This window comes from Phoxinus phoxinus (assembly GCF_949152265.1).
Source record: "Phoxinus phoxinus genome assembly, chromosome: 10".
Classification (NCBI taxonomy): domain Eukaryota; kingdom Metazoa; phylum Chordata; class Actinopteri; order Cypriniformes; family Leuciscidae; genus Phoxinus; species Phoxinus phoxinus.
Genome location: NC_136885.1, coordinates 8,889,880 through 8,908,675, shown reverse-complemented (window position 1 = coordinate 8,908,675; position 18,796 = coordinate 8,889,880). Strand labels below are relative to the sequence as shown.

General features: G+C 39.4%; 1 protein-coding gene across 2 annotated transcripts in view; it reads left to right on the top strand.

Annotated features, from left to right (window-relative positions):
- The window catches only part of cdkal1 (CDK5 regulatory subunit associated protein 1-like 1), a 410,090-nt gene that overhangs the window by 379,294 nt on the left and 12,000 nt on the right, over positions 1-18,796 (top strand). For both annotated transcript variants that reach the window (XM_079627099.1, XM_079627100.1), the window contains 2 exons: positions 9,875-9,958; positions 16,497-16,661. In XM_079627099.1, coding sequence (XP_079483225.1) covers positions 9,875-9,958; positions 16,497-16,661 — 249 coding nt within the window. The remainder of the gene's footprint in view (positions 1-9,874; positions 9,959-16,496; positions 16,662-18,796) is intronic.

The window sequence follows — 18,796 nt, the reverse complement described above, 5'->3', positions numbered from 1 at the left end:
ATGGACGATTTGCATCTCTATATGTTTTGCGCATGTGAGTGTGGTCACATTAAAGGGGTCATGACATGAGAAACCAAATTTGCCTTGATCTTTTGGTATATAAGAGGTCTTTGTACCATTAAAACGTCCTGCAAGTTTCATAGCTTAAGACTTCCTCCCCATTATAAACTAATCATTTATTTAATCAAGCTCTAAATACAGCTCGCTCTGGATCCATGGTAAGAAGTGACGTCACGGTACGAAGTGACGTACCAGCGTTTGCATATGACCGCCTCCAGCGCAAGACAACTACGCTTTAAGCGCAAGACAACTACGCTCATTTCGTATCATTGTCGCGCCCACGCGCCGCGCGCCTCAAGTGTTCAGTCGACGGACAGCGAGTGGGTCTGTGTACAGGGAAATTACGATGCCGCAGATGTGCTGTTCCTGGCTGTGGACAAACAACATCTTTGAATATGCTGCGAAAGATCCAGTCGTCAGGGAAAAATGGATGCACTTTATTTTTTGCGGACGTCTCAGTCACGGCAGTGTTCTATTTGAAGCATGACTGTTTTGAGAACAAATCCCAAAATGATGCTGGCTTTGCCAGAAAACTGTTAGAAACTCAAAGATAAGTCCGTGCCGACTATTCTGGGCTCAACAACGACGACGCAAACTGTAAGTAATGTATTTAAAACTTTAAACTACTTTTTAAATACGCCGAATCCGCAAATTTTCTGGCTGGGGGCGTTAATAATTGATGCGTAGGCACTGACGTTAGCCAATCATAACAGTGGGCGTTAACACTGAACTCTTAAAGGGGAAAAAAACCCTAAACAGACTGTTTGAATCAGAGGATGAGAAACAGGGTGGGAAAAGGTCATAAATCACTAAATTTTAAAAAAGTTTTGTAAAAAAAACTATAGTAATACTATAATTGCACCTAAGGGAACATAATAATAAAATAAAATAAAAACATGTCATGACCCCTTTAAAACTAATGAGCAAGCGTTTGAGAAACTGGATATCTTGTTGGTTTTATACAAATGACTTAAACAGAGAATATTTGTTTTCGTTTTGAATCAGATAATTTAAAACTACACCCTTTAATGTTTATAAAGATATATAGCTCATAGTGTGTGACAAGTATTCGCTGAGTTTTGTTTGTTTATAGACGTGCTCAAGAAAAAAGTTCAAGAGACGGAGAGGCAGAAAGCACACCCTGTTTAATTTCTTTATTTTACAAAAGCACAACGTTTTCTTTTGATTGTAAGTGGACACAAACAAAAGTAGACATCTCACAGATTCTTTTTTCATATTTATTAAGTCTGTATGACCATATATGACGGAGTATTTTAAGTCTATTTAGCTGCTATGTGAAAAAAAAATCACGCAAATTGCGCTCGCACGATTGCCGACCACAGAGGGTTAACCTGACTATTCCTTTTAGTATTAAGTACAGTATGTTTGTGTATACACTGTGCATGTCACTGTCACGTGATGATGGGAAACTATAATGGTCATGTGTTTGAAAGGTCAGATTGGTGTTCTTTACTCATTCGTGAATTACTCTGTCCATGATGTGGTAGATGTGATGGTTTAGATGATGGAGCTCCTCAGATTGAGATGAGCTGTATGAGTTGTGGAGCTCCTCAGATTGAGATGAGCTGTATGAGTTGTGGAGCTCCTCAGATTGAGATGAGCTGTATGAGCCGTGGAGCTCCTCAAATTGAGATGAGCTGTATGAGTTGTGGAGCTCCTCAGCTTGAGATGAATTGTGGAGCTCCTCAGATTGAGATGAGTCGTGGAGCTCCTCAGCTTGAGATGAGTTGTGGTGCTCCTCAGATTGAGATGAGTTGTGGAGCTCCTCAGATTGAGATGAGCTGTATGAGTCGTGTGAGATGAGCTGTACGAGTCGTGGAGCTCCTCAGATTGAGATGAGTCGTGGAGCTCCTCAGATTGAGATGAGCTGTATGAGTCGTGTGAGATGAGCTGTATGAGTCGTGGAGCTCCTCAGCTTGAGATGAGTTGTGGAGCTCCTCAGCTTGAGATGAGTTGTGGAGCTCCTCAGCTTGAGATGAGTTGTGGAGCTCCTCAGCTTGAGATGAGTTGTGGAGCTCCTCAGATTGAGATGAGTTGTGGAGCTCCTCAGATTGAGATGAGTCGTGGAGCTCCTCAGATTGAGATGAGTCGTGGAGCTCCTCAGATTGAGATGAGTCGTGGAGCTCCTCAGATTGAGATGAGTCGTGGAGCTCCTCAGATTGAGATGAGTCGTGGAGCTCCTCAGCTTGAGATGAGTCGTGGAGCTCCTCAGATTGAGATGAGTCGTGGAGCTCCTCAGATTGAGATGAGTCGTGGAGCTCCTCAGCTTGAGATGAGTTGTGGAGCTCCTCAGATTGAGATGAGTTGTAGAGCTCCTCAGATTGAGATGAGTTGTGGAGCTCCTCAGATTGAGATGAGTCGTGGAGCTCCTCAGATTGAGATGAGTCGTGGAGCTCCTCAGATTGAGATGAGTTGTGGAGCTCCTCAGATTGAGATGAGTCGTGGAGCTCCTCAGATTGAGATGAGTCGTGGAGCTCCTCAGATTGAGATGAGTCGTGGAGCTCCTCAGATTGAGATGAGTTGTGGAGCTCCTCAGATTGAGATGAGTTGTGGAGCTCCTCAGATTGAGATGAGTTGTGGAGCTCCTCAGATTGAGATGAGTTGTGGAGCTCCTCAGATTGACACACTGGAGCTGTATGAATCTTGTTGTCTGGAGTATTTTCTGTGCTGTGCGCAGTAACTGGAGGTTGAGGAGCTGGAGCAAAACAAACCCTCACAGTGGCTCGCCGATCCTTGTCCATGTTTTAATCCTTTATTTCTCTTGTCCTTCCTTTGCCTTTTTTGTCCATCATGTTGTCCTGCTGAAAAACAGTCAATCGTTTACATTGACGTTGTCATATTAGAGTCACAAAGTTCTCTGAAGCGTAATTTTCATCCAACACTCTTGACCTTCAACCCATCTTGAGAAGTGAAGAGTGCATAGAAGATATCCAACTGGATCTTGGCACCTCTTCTCGTCAAAAAACGGTTCTTAACAGGGTTCTTGTTCTTTTAGACTGTATAGACGAGTTGAAGTGGTGTTTGCAACACATTATATATCCATAACATTCATTTTGACAAGGGTACACGTAGGTCTTGATTTGATCAATGAGAAGGTAAAAAGGTATTTCAGAGTGAGTTTTAACATTTTGATTAAATCTGTTTTTCTTTGGAATAACTTGTTCAGAAAAATTGTATACAATAAGATCAGGAACATGTATTAAAGTAAACAGGGTCAGTTGTGATTTCATGTGCATCAGATCAGTGTTTTGTTTTCTGGATTCTTTAAAGTGACAGTATACAGGTGGTTTTCTGAAGAACTGAAGTTCTTTGTGGATCCTCCTGTGGTATCAGGCTGTGAAAACCTGTTTCCATCTGAAAGCCTTCAATTTTTTGGAGTGCAACTCTAATCTTAGCACAGATCATATACACACACACACTGAAAACATCTCTGTTTTAGTGTACATGCACAAATCACTTCATCTGTGAGCAGCCAGATTCTCAGTGTAAACCAGACAGACAGACATGATTAGACAGGTTTAACTTTATGGCTTCCTGTGCATGTGCTTTGTGAAATATTTGGCTATGAGCTTGACTGTATGTCGGTGCTGCCGTGTTTTATGCGTTATGTAAAAGAAACCAGCTGGTCACATGTGATCTGGCAAAGGCAGTCCAGTGCGACAAAACACACCATCAGCACTCGACACTGATCAGATGAAGCAGAACATATTACACACATGCACTGATTCATGTAGTGAAACGCACAGGAGCTCTTCAGAATGAACGTTCAGTCTGTTTGGTGGTCTGTATCGTATGTGCCGGAACACACATGCCTCTATGTGTCCTGCAGAAATCACTGAAACACTTGAAACCAAGAGCAAAGTCCTTCTCATTTAGACTTCATTGTGTCTCTCAGCTGAACGTGGTGCCATGACTCACTCAAGGACACTAATGAAGCTTTATTCACTTCCCCACGTGCTGTAATACGTGCTGTAATCTGACGGGCTGATTTGAACCATAAATCACTTGGAGCTAGTGCAGGTTTGTGCAGATGTATTAGTCAGAATAGTATGAGAAACACCAGTGATTAAAGACATTTTTCACCATCACATAATTTGTGTGGCTTCCTTACTTCATTACAGAGCAACTGTTATTCTGAGCAAGTAATTAAATTATTTTTTTCGTTAAAATTTTTGAGGTGTGTGTGTGTGTGTGTGGCAATAGCCTGATATTAGTAAAGCTTGATTTTAAAGCTGATATGTCAGACTGAATTATGTTTGGACAAGGTGTGTTTGAAACTGTATAACGCAGATAAACACCTGTGACACATGTTCTGTGTTTAATGTTTTGTATTGCTATGTACTAGACTGAGTAAGTATTTGTGGAATGATCTTCCTATTGCTATCTGCAGCAGAATCCATGATAGTATTCAAGAAACGTCTGAAACTGATCTTTTCCGCTTGTATTTAACTGCAGTCGTTTTCTATGCTTTTAACTGTCTCTCTTATATCTATGTTGTAGCTTGCACACTAGACAAGGCAATTTAAAAAACTTTGTATTTAAAGCACTTCTCGTGTTATTGCCTCTTTAAAAACGCTTCCTCATTTGTAAGTTGCTTTGGATAAACGCATCTGCCAAATGAATAAATGTAATTTGTTTCAGTGATCAGTAAATTACAGTTTTTGAACATTAGCAAAAGTGTAAGAAAGGATACAGTTTTGATTTTAGTTGCATTGCGACACATGCAGTCATATAAGCACAGCGTTTGCGGTCAATATGAGGCAAATGTGAATCAATTGAAATAATAGTGCAAATGGAGTAGAAATATTAGTTAATTAGTTATTAGTTAATTGTATTGAAAAACAATAAAGAACATAAAAATGTCAAAGTGCAAATAACCAAGAAAGTAATAATCAACACTTAAGAAAAATAAATTGACTGCAGTATTCATTAAATAATTAAGGATGAAGTAAAGAAGAATGAATAAAGTTCCAGTGTTATTGTGTGATTGTTAATGATTGTTAATGAGACAAGCTGCTCATGATACGCAAGTAGAGCTCTGCTGCAGATCACCTCGCTCTCGTGTGTGTGTGTGTGTGTGTGTGTGTGTGTCAGTGGTGTTTACTCCTGCACACCCTCATTTAAATTAAATGTAAAAATAGCACATCCACCGGTGATGTTTTTCTCTCATTTGTGATGTTCAACATGAGTTTCTCTTTTTTAATTACTTCCTCGTATACTCTTATGTCCTTGTTTCTTTTCAACACTATATAATCCAACGTGATGGTCTTCATTAAGTCCCGGTGGGTCGTCACGGTAACAGCAGACACTAAGTTTCAGGGCCGCAATTAGATTTTGGAGTGTGGTGTGAGTTTCATGTGTCTTTAAGTGTCGCTGTGGTTCGTTGAATGCCATCTGTGTTCTGAATGTGTTCGTTCTGCTGGATGTTATTCTGCACGTATGAAAATGTTTCAGTTGAGTCGGTGTGGGGGCGGTTTGCTTGAAACAATTATCAGCTTTTTCTGAGTTTAAGTGACATTTGATGTGTGAAGAAAACTATCACGTTATAGAAAAACTGTGTAAAAGCAGTGCTGTGGAATTAAAAAAAAAAAAAAGTGTTCTGATAGCACTGCCCCTCACTGTGACTGAACATACAGACAGACAATAATGACGTTCAGAGAAAGTTCACTTCACCCAAACTATAAGGAACATTCATGCAGCAAGGAAACAGACAAAGCTATTCATTCTGCTGAAAGAACTATAGTCTCAAGCCCTAAACGCTTGAGTTTAATTCATTCTGATTGTTGTTTGGATTGATTAATTATCAATTAAAACATGATCATCATCTTAATCCTGACACACTGCATCGTCTGTTGTCTAACAGTGTGTGATTCCTGACAAACTAAAGAGATTCATGTTCCCTGAAGAAATCTTTGAGCTTAACCTGTGGAATACTAGAGCGTTTGAAGACGTCAAGCTCGCCAGAGAGTCAGCTAGTCTTTATCTCCTGAAAGGCTCGTCTGCATCTGATGTGAATCCTCTCACGTCGCATGCAAAGCCCTGCAGATAAGCAGGCGGACCTGTGTAATTATTATTCTCTTTTGATTCAAATCCAACTGAGCTCTATTTGTTTTCGTTCACGACAGCACTGAAGAAGAGATTCCACAACAAATATTCTCTCCTTCTCAGCCTGTTCTTTCATAGAACAGGATTCAGCCGTCATCAGGAACGGGATCCTGCAGGATCGTAATCCCTCGCTCTTTCTTCATTGTTTGATTTCTTGATGTTGTCATCCCACTACCTAGATTATGCTCTATTAAGAGGGAATATTATAAGAATACTACAACAAACTTGATGCTAGACGTTCTTTATCATCGGTAGGATGGATGGCAGCACTGCTGGTCTCTGTTCTCCTCTGATGTATGTTTCAGTACGGTGATGTGCTTCTCACCCCTCACTGAATTCATCATTAGACATATGCTTTAGGGCTTTGGTCCGACCTTGCTGTTAAAAACTTCATAAAGACTGAAATCATAGCCTGTCCTTCCCGCTCGAGCTGAGAAGAATGCTTAAAGCTGGTCTTCAGTAAATAACAACGTCCATTTCAGTCTGTCCATCATATAAAAATATTGGTAACACTTTATTTTACAGTGTCTTTGTTACGTAGTATTAAGAGTAAATTATGCATAAATACATGCAACTAACCCTTAACCAAATCCTAATCCTATCCTAACCCTATAGTAAGGACATGTTGTTAATTAATATTTCTCAGTACTTAAATGTTAATTACACTCTAACAATGACACCTTAAAATAAAGTGTAACCAAAATATTAAATGGATACTGTTATGGTATACCTTTTTTGGAGATCGACAGACTTTGGTCACTATGAATTGGACTGTGATTAAATATAAAAAAAGCTGCATGAAGATAATTCCTCCTTTTGTGTTCCAGGAAGAAAATATCAGCATGTGAATATACACAAGGTTGAGTAAATAATGATAGAATGTTAATGTTTAGGTGAACTGCACCTGTGTAGTGTGCTGACCGCTTTAAATGTGTGTGCATAAATCACAGCTTTGCTAAGGAAGCAGGTTCTCGTCTGGCTAATTTGCCCACAGTAGAACATGATGGTAAGCAGCTTTTCCTGCGAGGATGTGGCTTGTTTCTTTTTTACTGCTTCGCATTGATGTGTGGAACCCGAGGAGGCTTGTCTGTGATCGCTCTGCCTGTCGGGCAGTTTTGAACATTAACAAGACGTGTTCCTCGTCACCTCAGGCTGTAAGAGAAACTCCTACATGCTCTTTGAGGGAACTTGGATAATCCTATTCACTTCATGCATCTCTGAAGCTTGTGTAGGCCATTTGGAGTCAATGGACCCTTTTCACAATCCTGTGGTTCTCGGAAGCGGAAGTCGTCATGGCTGGGTAAACTTAGTGGTGAACGGGAGATGGCAACAAATACAATTTTTGTATTTTCATTTGCTCCAATTGAAAAAAAAATCCATGATAGCATTTCCACGACTTTACAAAAGAAGTAAAAAATTTTTTTTATTACAGCAGTCAGAAGAGAGAATGATGTAAAATTTGCATCACTCCCTCATCCGTAGTATTAGAAACACTAACGCAGCGGTGTACATTTTTTTAATTTACTGCTGAGGTAATATAAGACTTATGAAGTTCATTCATAAAGAAGTTTAGGACAGATGAGGCCTTTATCACAATGTACTTTATATAACTTTAAAATATAACTTCAGAAAGATATATGTTCTGCTGTTGTTCATAAATACCAGTAGTGATGTTGTACAATGAAGACATTGTCATGTCGCAGGAAATAGTCATCAGTGTGCCAATGTGTAGTGAGCCAAATTCCAAATTCGTGAACACTGTATGGGAGCTGATTGAGACATGTCAAGACAATCTGCTGAAGTTCGAACTGAGCATTAGAATGGGGAAGAAAGGTGATTTAAGTGACTTTGAGCGTGGCATGGTTGTTGGTGCTAGACAGGCTGGTCTGAATATTCATCACAGAAACCCTCTGTAGACCCTAGAGAAACCCATCTCTAGGGTTTACAGAAAATGTTCAGAAAAAATACACAGAGAAAATATACAGTGAACAGTATTTCTGTGAAAGGCAACAGCCACTTGTTACACCCGAGGTATGCAGAAGTGCATCTCTGAATGCACAACACATTAAACCGAAGAGAACCATTGAACCATTAAACCATTGTCCTCTCTCTAGGATGCGTCCTAAAGCTTAAAGATGAGAGGTAGTAAGGCAACAAGGCACATCTGAATCCAATGATCGGGCCACATCCTGTCAACAAAATACTTTCATCTGATTGATTTTTGAAGGCAGCATAGATGTTTCCATCATTAGCTATGATATCCCACAATCCAATGTGTTTGATTTTGTGACATTTGACCTAAAAAATAAAGATGGCATCTGAAAGTTTTTGTGCAAATGTCACTACCGGTAACTCTTTCCACTTTTGATGTAATTTTTATGAAATTTACTCATAGTAATTAAATATTGACTTAGTTTTTACCAAAACGCTCTCTTTTGTTGTAGATGACTAGACTGTTATGCTGCCTCAGAAGGGTTGCATGCTGTCTTTCCAAATTTGTAAAGAACATTTTTGTGCAAACACTGCCTGCAAAGTCATTGCCTGATAGGGCATCAAGGCAACATGTCAGCTGCCTTGAGCTTTCGGACACAGCCCTTGTGATTCTTTGTATAGAAAGATTGTGTTTTTAAAAGTATTTGAAGGCCGCTGCATGACAGAAAGATTAATTGGTTGCCTTAATGCGTTTCCCCATTTTATCAAGCAGAAATGCTCTATGTATTGTGACAGAACCACTAGTGTGTGTGTGTGTGTGTGTGTGTGTGTGTGTGTGTGTGTGTGTGTGTGTGTGTGTGTGTGTGTGTGTGTGTGTGTGTGTGTGTGTGTGTGTGTTGATTTACCAACTGGATAAGCAGAAAATGTTCATGAGCACAAGGGTTCAACCAAGCGGTTTAGACATAAGCAGCTATGCGTCTCTTGTTCCTGCAGTCGGCCGAGGGGTCCCGAACAAAGAGGGCCCCTTTCACAGGCCAATAGGCTCCGCAAAGCACATTAAGTTAGTTGTGATTTCAAAAGGCCAGATGCTACATCTAAATAGAAAGAGGGCAATCTGGATTTCATAAAGCGTCTCTCTGTCCATCATTCAAGAGCAACCTTCCCATCTGTTTCTTTCTGAAGGCATAGCAGGCCTCACACACGTTTTTGCTTCCTCTAAAAGCGTGTGTGTGTGTTTGGATTTGTGTTATTCTCCCAAATGTCTATCTGTGGATTAAATTAACTACTGTGATTAGTAAGCCCATGGTTGCACACAAAGGCTTCTTGAAAATCATTAAATGCATGCACAGTTGCTTTGTGACAGTGTGACATGGAAGGAGATATTTTCCATCATAAGATAATATCAGCGTACAGCTTACAATAGCCACAGACCAGACACATCCATCTCATGTGCGCTGCAGCCCCTTTTATTTCCTCCAATTAGCACATAATAATGATGTGAATGAATGATGGGCTTGTTTGTCTCATGCATCGGGTTAAATTCATATGTACAATGTACGAATGTCATCTTTTACAAGCTAATAAACACTTGTGTTTGCTGTCAGGTCTGCAAGGGGATTTTAAATGCTTGTTTTTGACAGCTCTTCATTACCATTACAAACACACAGACGTCTTTAAGGAGCCGAATGCTAGTCTGTTTGTGTCTTTCAGATGCACTTTAACCTGTTCATGTGTGTTTCTCTGTATTGTCCCACAGATCGGGGAGAGGCAGCATGTCCTGGTCACTGAAGAGTCCTTTGACTCCCAGTACTACGTCGCCCACAACAAGTTCTATGAGCAGGTACAAGTGTTCATTTAGCGTCATTGAGATAGTATGATTTTTTTGTTAATATTTTGAAATAGATTTCATTTTCATATTTTCTCCGGTTTCATTTTAGTTAGATTTAGTAATCTTAGTATCAAGATAGTATATGAAATAAACAAAAATCGATATGGGCATATTTAAAGACAAAAGCTTGTCTTTAATATGCCCATATCGATTTTTGTTTATTTCAGTTTTAGTTATTTTACTACATCAACTTAAACTAAATGAAAATGAGAAATGTTGCCCTTTTAACTAGCTGAAATAAAACGAGTTTACATTTAAACTTTTATTTTATTCCAAGTAATGGAATTGTGTCTTTGTAAACAAATCTTATATTCTGCTGAACTACAACAGTGATGATGTCTGAACTACTTTGTGGTTCATATTTTTTTTGTGGTTGTCTGATGATTGTTCATTCAGTGTTGATGAAAGCAGATGAGAGAAAGTGAAGAATTTATTTTATTTCAAACGTTTCCACGTCAAATGCCAAGGTTTTAAATGTCCCTTAAAACTGAGCATGCCTATGTAACCTTTGGCTAAATGTATTTAGAAAGCTCCACTATGCCACCTAGGTTATTTCACTACCCAGGAAAATAAAGTAAAAACACAAAAGATGAAGATGTCAAACACTTTTCATCACCGATGAAAGTGGTGTCCACAGCCGTCTGAAACAGTCAGCCGTATGGACTGGACTGTGAGAGTTCTGTATGAAACAGGCTTAGGAAACAGCAGCTAGCGCTCTCAGGCCGTACCTGAAATACAAATGTGGTAAGAGCACGAATAAACTCCGACAAGATTACAAAAAAAAGAAACAATACATTTCTTACCTCCCAGATGAAATTCTTACTCTATAGTGGGCTTTATGCTAACTGTTCTCCCCACACATCCCTAATAACAATTACATGTATAGACTGTGAATAGCAACTGTGAAAGAGCAAAAAAAATCAGTCAACTCACCAGGGAAAACCAACAGGAAATAGAAGCTGACAGAGACATTTTCTGCCCACAGAACATGAAAACACATAGAAGAATGACACCACCACACTTAGACATGCTTTTATAAAGCCACTAGATCCTAACACGCCTCCGTGTTTGCACCACGCAGGTGTGCTTAATGTCAAGACACAGCTCAACGCCAGTGGGCATGTCTTCCCATTTGAGATTTACACAAACATTAAGTTATATTCAACAAATTCTAATGAACCAAGAGCCAGGGAAAATATTAGAAACACTCAACCTGTCACACCTACAAGCATGAGGCATATCTACACAAATATACTCATATAGTAGTATGATTATTTTTTTTAAATATGACTAATAATAAGTTCATGTCTGCTTGAGTTTTTATTGTTTAAATCTGTAAATTTATATATTTCTATAATAACACAAATAATATTTATTTTATGAAATCCGACTGCAAACAGTCATCTTGTAAATGCGCTTAATCCACTTCACTTTAATATAAAATGGGAAAAATGCTCAGCTGCAATGAGTTTTAGAGTGTCAAAGTAAAAAAATATACTTTTAAGACATCTTCAAATATATCATGAACACCTGTGTTCCAAGTGTTTGAAGTTTGCAGTAGATGTTTGCAGGCTTGTCTTTAGGCAAAAAGCTTCTCTATAAGTGTCACTTTTTTTCTGGAGAATTTAGTGGTTTGATCATATTTCCCCATGTGAAAGATTTTACAAGGTACTATTTAAGTGATTTGTAAGCCGAAGAAAATGTTAGCTTTTATCCAGAACATCCATCACTGATTGTGACCAGAGAAATGGGGGGAAATGGTCCTTTTAACTTGTAGATCCATAAGGTCTACAATATGAATGTGAACCGAACAAGATTGTGTTTTATTTAATTCAATCTAGCCCTCACCTCATATGTACAGCAGAAATACAAGCAGCAGCACTATTCCAGCATTTCCCATCATGACCCGGCGCCCTCACTGCATTTTCAGGCTGACGTGATGACTGACGGTCCATTTACTTTCAGATCTGGCTTTTCCCACTGCTCAGCAGAGCGTTCTTACTAACGTTTTCTGTTCCACCAGCTTCTCATTTGAAAATCCCTTTCAGAGACGTTTGTCTCCAAACAATGCCAGAATCACCTCAGAGATAAATAAAAATAACAATGAAAAGAATGTAGTCATTTACTCAACCTCATGTCATATGACTTTCTTTTTTCCATTGAACGCAACAAGAGAAACTTTTGTAGAATTGGCCGTAGGAAGACACATGTTGCCTGATGTGTTTGGCAATGTTTCGGTTCCAATGCTTTTTTCCTCTACTTTTTAATTGAACATGTCTTCTGCATTGTTATAAGCCATTGGTTACCTTTCTAACTAGTTAATGGTCTTAAGTGAGACAGATGTTATTATAAAAAAGTTGTTTCCGATTGAGGGAGAGCTCAGTCGTGAGCACAGACAAGCGCAGTGCTGCGGCTCTCAGCTCATTGTAGGTCATGGAGGTCACCCATCTCTCCAGCTGCCATTGATCTTTCCATTATAATGGCCAGCAGAAAGCCATCTCCAGTGCCATTGATTGAGGATGGGAGGTCTAATCTGGGGTGCAAGCCCTCTGTTTTCTTTTCCTCCTTTTGTTCTCCTTTTCCTCCTTGATCTGAGCTGTCTCTAAGCTGGAACGCTCTCCAGAGTGTTTGAGACGTGACTGACCATCCATCAGAGAGAGCCCAGCTTTACTCAACGGATCACCATGAACATGGTGCCGATTAAGAGCTCAGGTTGTTTGGGGCTCAAGCCCAGTCTGTCTTTGAGCTGCCAGCGCCTTGCTCAGACTCGTCAAGGACAGCAGCGAGCAGGTTTAAGCATAAATGAGTGAAAACATCTGCCAGTACCATGAGATGTTTGAAAACAGGCCTCAACATCTCGTTGGGTGAATTTTTGTTTCAATTGACTGGAAATCAGTACAAGAATTAAGAATGTGATTTTCTAGCTAGTCACTTAGTTTACTTACAAGACCTACACATTGACATCAGCAATCAAAAGTTCATCAGATCTTTTGCAAGTGAGCAGTGGGTTGTAGGTGCAGACAGGTGAGCTACTACTATCGTTTACTATTGTTCACCTGCTTGCACTCAACTAGAGATGCCTTATAACAGCAAAGTTATTCTAGACCTCATTGGTTCACTCTTATCATGGGTTCTCCATATGGGATTTAAACCAACAGCCTTTCAAAGGCTGGCTCATATCTTAAACCACTATATTGTCTGTTACTCTACATGCTGTTATCTCTGCTCCACTAGGTATTGTGTGCTCTCCACCTTGTGTGTAAACCAGCAGTTCTTCTGGTTAAATCACCACCAGCCACACTCCTTACCTCAGCATGATGTCCTGGTCCTCCACCATCCTGCTCATGTGTTCTTCAAGCACACGCTCGCGGTCTTTAGCGCTGCCACAGATGTGTGCTTTCAAAAAGACTCAAAGACTTTAAAGAAAGTCTTGTTCTCTGCCACGGGCTCTGAAATGCCCTTCTTTTTAACCCTCTGGGGTCTAAGGTGTTTTTGGGGTCCTTGAGATGTTTTGACATGCCCTGATATTTGTATTTTTTTCAGTTGCTTATAAACATATTAATGGCAAATGTGTAATTACACTCTATTTAGCACGAAAATGGCTATCATAATATGTGAGCAACATGTATGTACATGTTTGCATTTTTGAGAGAATATTATTTATGCGTGGTTATTCAAAAAACTCAAACTTAAATTTTCTGATATAAGACCACAAACGACCAACTTCACATATTCCCACAATACTTTTGACTAATGGATGTTGTCGGCTAAAGTGTTTACTTCAAAATGATCTGAAAATCATCCGGGCTAATCGTTCACATTAAACAATAGATTGATTTAAATTTAGTAAGACACTTTTTGTTTGGAAAGGCAATATGCAGGTGGGCGTGAATGATCCAACAAGGTCATGAATAATGTCCTCATTCACACCTGAAGACAAAGACCCGCTAATGCTGCATACTAATGAGCATTTCATAGGTGTCACTGAGCCACAAGATAGAATGCAAAGACAACACACACACACATATATACACACACACATACATATATATATATAACTACAGAATTCGTTCAGAGTTGGAAACATCTTGAAAAAAGTGTATTTTTCCACAAACTGTGTATGCTTGCAAATTGTATAATATCCAAGGTAAACATTTCTAGTAATTGTGCAGTTAATTCTCATTTGTATTTTCAGAAAGTTTTGGATGTAGGCTATCCTCTCCCCAAATTTGTCACTAATAAAACACAAAAATAATTTAAGGCTTAGGCTATATTGATCTTTTAAGATTTTGTTTGCACCTTGTAAATTAGGTTTTGATGTGGCAGTAAAAACTTTATAATCTTTCCAAAACGAAATGTTGTCTTTCATATTTCGTCTGTAACATAGCCTATCGTCTTTTATAGGCTAATATGTATTAGCCTAGGGCATAAATGTTAATTTGCAGTTTAATATGTTGCTTATACAAAGACATTTTATTTCAACGTATTCAGTCGATTTTTACTCATCTTAGTAGGCAATATAGATAGTTTGCTAAAAGCGATATTCATTCACACACAGACACGCGCGAGCTGTAGCTGAACAACAACAACAACAACAACATGCGTCTGTGCCGTTCATTCATTCAAACACAGAAACGCGACTCAAATTTAAACAGTCTTTTGCGGTTTACAGACACCATTTCATATCGCGATTAGAACAAAGCACTTACTGATCATCTGCAGCTGGATCCGTTGTTAGGCTACTCCAGCACGTTTGAGGTCAAATTTCCAGGATTATCACGATATAATCATTCCTCACAGCTCCTCAACGTAAAGTAGGCTCAGTGTGTTATCCAGCTGTTGTGGGCGTTGACTGGTTTGCATGTGTTGCTTCAGATCGCGCTGTCGATGGGCGTGTCACATTAGCGGAGTAATGAGCTGGCAAAACGATAATGAGAACGGCTGATCTCTCTCTCTTTTTATATAGATTACATAAACAGAGAATATTTCTTTTAGTTTTGAATTAGATAATTTAAAACTACACACTTAAATGATTATAGAGATATATAGCTCATGTCTGAGTGAATAGTATTCGCTGAGTTTTGTTTAAATTTAGAGACGTGCTTCAGAAAAAAAGTTCAAGGAGACGGAGAGACAGAAAGCACTCCCTGTATATTTTCTTTATTTTACAAAAGCACAATGTTTTATTTTGATTGTAAGTGGACACATAAAAAAGTAGACATTTAACAGCTTATTTTTTTCATATTTCTTAAGTCTGTATGACCAAAACTGACGGAGTATTTTAGGTCTATTTTGCTGCTATGTAAAAAAAAAAAAAGAGGAAAACGCGCCCGCGCGTTTGCCGACCTCAGAGGGTTAACAATGAGAAGCGGGGATGTTGATGATGATTTGCAATTTTCAGCAGAATGTGGACCACTCTTAATTGGTTTCAAGTGTGCAAGGACTCATCTCAATAGAGACGAGACAAAGACGCACAGGCATTTTATCTGCCAACTTTAAAATGTTAGTGTTTGACCTTCAGGGTTTGTGTAATTGACTGAAAAAGTAAATGGGAAAAAACTCTTCTCATATTAAAGTATTAAAATTCATGGCACACGTTGGCCAGGGCAGAGATGGAGGAAAAGGAAAACACATTTATTTCCCCAGCCTAATTGAAAACGTAATCGACAGATCCTCTGATACGTCGGTGTTTTGATGAATCATAATGCGTGTTAAGCTTCTGCCGAGCCTTTCATGTCTGGGGAAGCTGGTTTTTATGCTCCAAACTTATCTGCCGCTCAGCGTAATGAAGGCAATTTCAATGTAAACCCCTATAGATCCAACTGCACAGCTTTTTAATCCAATTCAGCCTCCATGCCTGGACTGATTCATCTCCCCTCAGACCTTGTGCAGATCTAAGGTCTCAGAGGAATGTGTCCGATGCTCTGGGATTAGAGGAGTGTATGACTACCCGGCATCAAGAACCCAACAGCACATGCGATCATGAAAAAAAAAGATGCTTGTTTGTCTTTCTTTTCTTCTTTTTTTTACCGCTGGAGGAAACCAATAACAACTCAGAATCAAGATGGTCAGTGAGGTGCTTATAAGCTTAAAACAAGCTGCTTTTATGGAAATGCACAACGGGTCCTGAGGGAGCGTGTGAGAACCTTTAACGAGCAGTGGATGGCATGTTGTGAAAGCAATGAACAATGGCACGACTGTTTGATGTTTTCAAATGCTATTGATATCCAGTATTACACATTAATTTTAATGGTGTGCAATGTCAGTTTGAAGTGTTCAATATGATCATGGATCTCAGAATGAGAATGAATGATAATCCATTTGTGAGCGGTATATTATATTTGTTGCTAAACACTGTAGACGCCCCTGCTTTCCTATTGTTTTATGTTTTGTTCATGATGTTGTTTTGTATATTTGTGTTATAATAAATTTAGAGCTTTTAACCTCAAGGGACTGACCTGATAAAATGTTCTACTTCATGTTTCTACAGGTGCTGGTGCCCAAGAAGCCTGAATTCAAAGGGAAGATGATCGAGGTGAATATATACGAGGCTGGGAAGCACTACATGAAGGGCCAGCCAGTGGAGGATGCGCAGGTCTTCACTCCCTCTATCGCTCAGCCTCTTCAGAAGGGCCAGGTGTCTGGACTTCCTCAGGTCAGTCTACTTGACCATGTCTTTTCAGATTAGCTTGCTCTACACGTCTTTATTCTGAAGATGGCAAATTGCTATGAATCAGTGACTGTGGGATTTTAGACGACTATTGATTTTCAGTAATATTATCCATTTGACTGCACTGACACTGCTGGACAAGAACAAACATTTGACTTGACTTTTGGTTTGCAATCGGTGGAAAAGCCAAGTTACCCTCTCTTTACAGTGGCCTGATTTGTGGATTATTTTTGAGGTGTTTAGAAGCACAACAGCTTCAGCTGCGAATGTGATGTAGTAATGATGGGGTCCTTTCAGGGACCAGCAGAAGCTGGATGAGTGAACAGTCAGTTGTGCCTAGAGCCTGTGATGGCCAATTGACCGCTAAGCTGCCAGAGAGTCTGTCTGAAGGAGAATGGTGTGAGCAGCACCCTATTTCAGTCAGTGTCTGAAGAGATGGACGTGACAGATTGGAGGCAGAGAGTCCAGACTTCACACTCTGTTTCCAGTCTGTTTTACATTAAGATGAGAGTGTGAAATTCAAAAAGCATGTTCACAGGATTTCTGATATTACATGAAGCCACCTACACACAAGAATCAACTATTATAGTTTGAGCAAACTGAATATAATATACATTCTTTAAATCACATATAGAACTGATAAAAGAAAGGAGGACATTGTTCCTGCTAAATGAAAGTCTAAAGTCTAAGTCTAATAAAAGTGCCTCTGTGTTGTATACATTTAAACACCATTTGATGCCTGGCAGCAATGAGACTTACTGTCTTTATCTTGAAGTCTTGGTCTGGGATGTTAAATAAAAAGACCAGCTTTTGCTGGTTGCTGGTGTTTCCACAATAATAGCTCATTTCAAGCTGGTTTAAGCTGTTAGTTGGTCCATGCTGCTTGACCTGCCACCATCCTTTATCCTCCAAAAAGCACCTTTAAAAGGATAGTTCACCCAAAAAAAGATCATTATGTAAGCATTTACTCCCCTTCATGTTCCAAACCTGCATGACTTTCTTCCTTCTGTGGAACGAATATTTCAGCTTTAGTTTGTTCATACAATTTGGGCGTGAGTGTATATCATGTTTACTTTTAATAGACTGTTTTTTTTTTTTTTATTCAATGCGTGTGTGCGTGTGTGTTCCATTTGGATAAACTATTCTTTTAAGCTAGAATAATCAGCTTGTTTGTTTGTTTACCGACTAAAGGTAACCAGAACTACCTCAAGCACATGGTTGACACAGCCATTCACCATTACCATTCGTTTTTCCAGTAATTCCATGGCAGTGTCTTGCATGAAAGTTGTTTTTCTATTTCACTTAACTCAAATGGACAGCCTGATTATTGGCCTGACTGACTTGGTCTGGATGTTGATATCAAAGGGTTAAGTCTTGCAAGTTTATGACTTGAAGGATGAAAGCTTGTGTGTTGTACGGTGAGGATCCAGTTTTTAGTAACTCTTTGGCCAATTCATGTCAAATGAAGGTGCTAGAAGAAACTCATAAACTCTATAATGAAGTCGAGTGCTCATGTCTTTCATATAGAACAGTGACTTTTAAATTAAGTGTGTCTGAGAGAGGAATCGTGCAAGCGAGATATTCTGCTGTCATAATTATCTCTCCAAACACATTTCTCTGTCATTGCCTGGAGCTTCCGAGTGCATAACTAGTGAACTCTGCCCAATATGAAGACAGCAGATCGCCACTACTTAGAGTTCATTCTGCACCATTAGACCTCCTTCCATTAAACTACGGTTCTACTGCTTTATCACCGCCTCTGGCTGCATATATGCATATCTTCTCCTGCAATCCTGAAGAGAGGTGGAATCCGTGTGCTTCCCATCCAAAGACGTCTGCCATTAAGATCGAGTTGATTGTTGTAGCTTGTCAGGAAAAAAATCTTTATGCTTTTTCCTCCCATTTTTTCCCCTTTTTTTTCTTCTCAGAACTGCATCTGTTAGATGGCCATGACCACTTATCCGCGTATTTTTAATCTCTCTTTATTTCTTTTTTCCTCCTCTCTCTCTTTTGCGTTTTATGGTCTGCCAGGGCAGCAGTAAAATCTGATGGGGTGTGAAATTAAAATGTGTATCACATTTTGAAGGATCATTTGATGTCCTCTGTGTGGACGTGTTCTC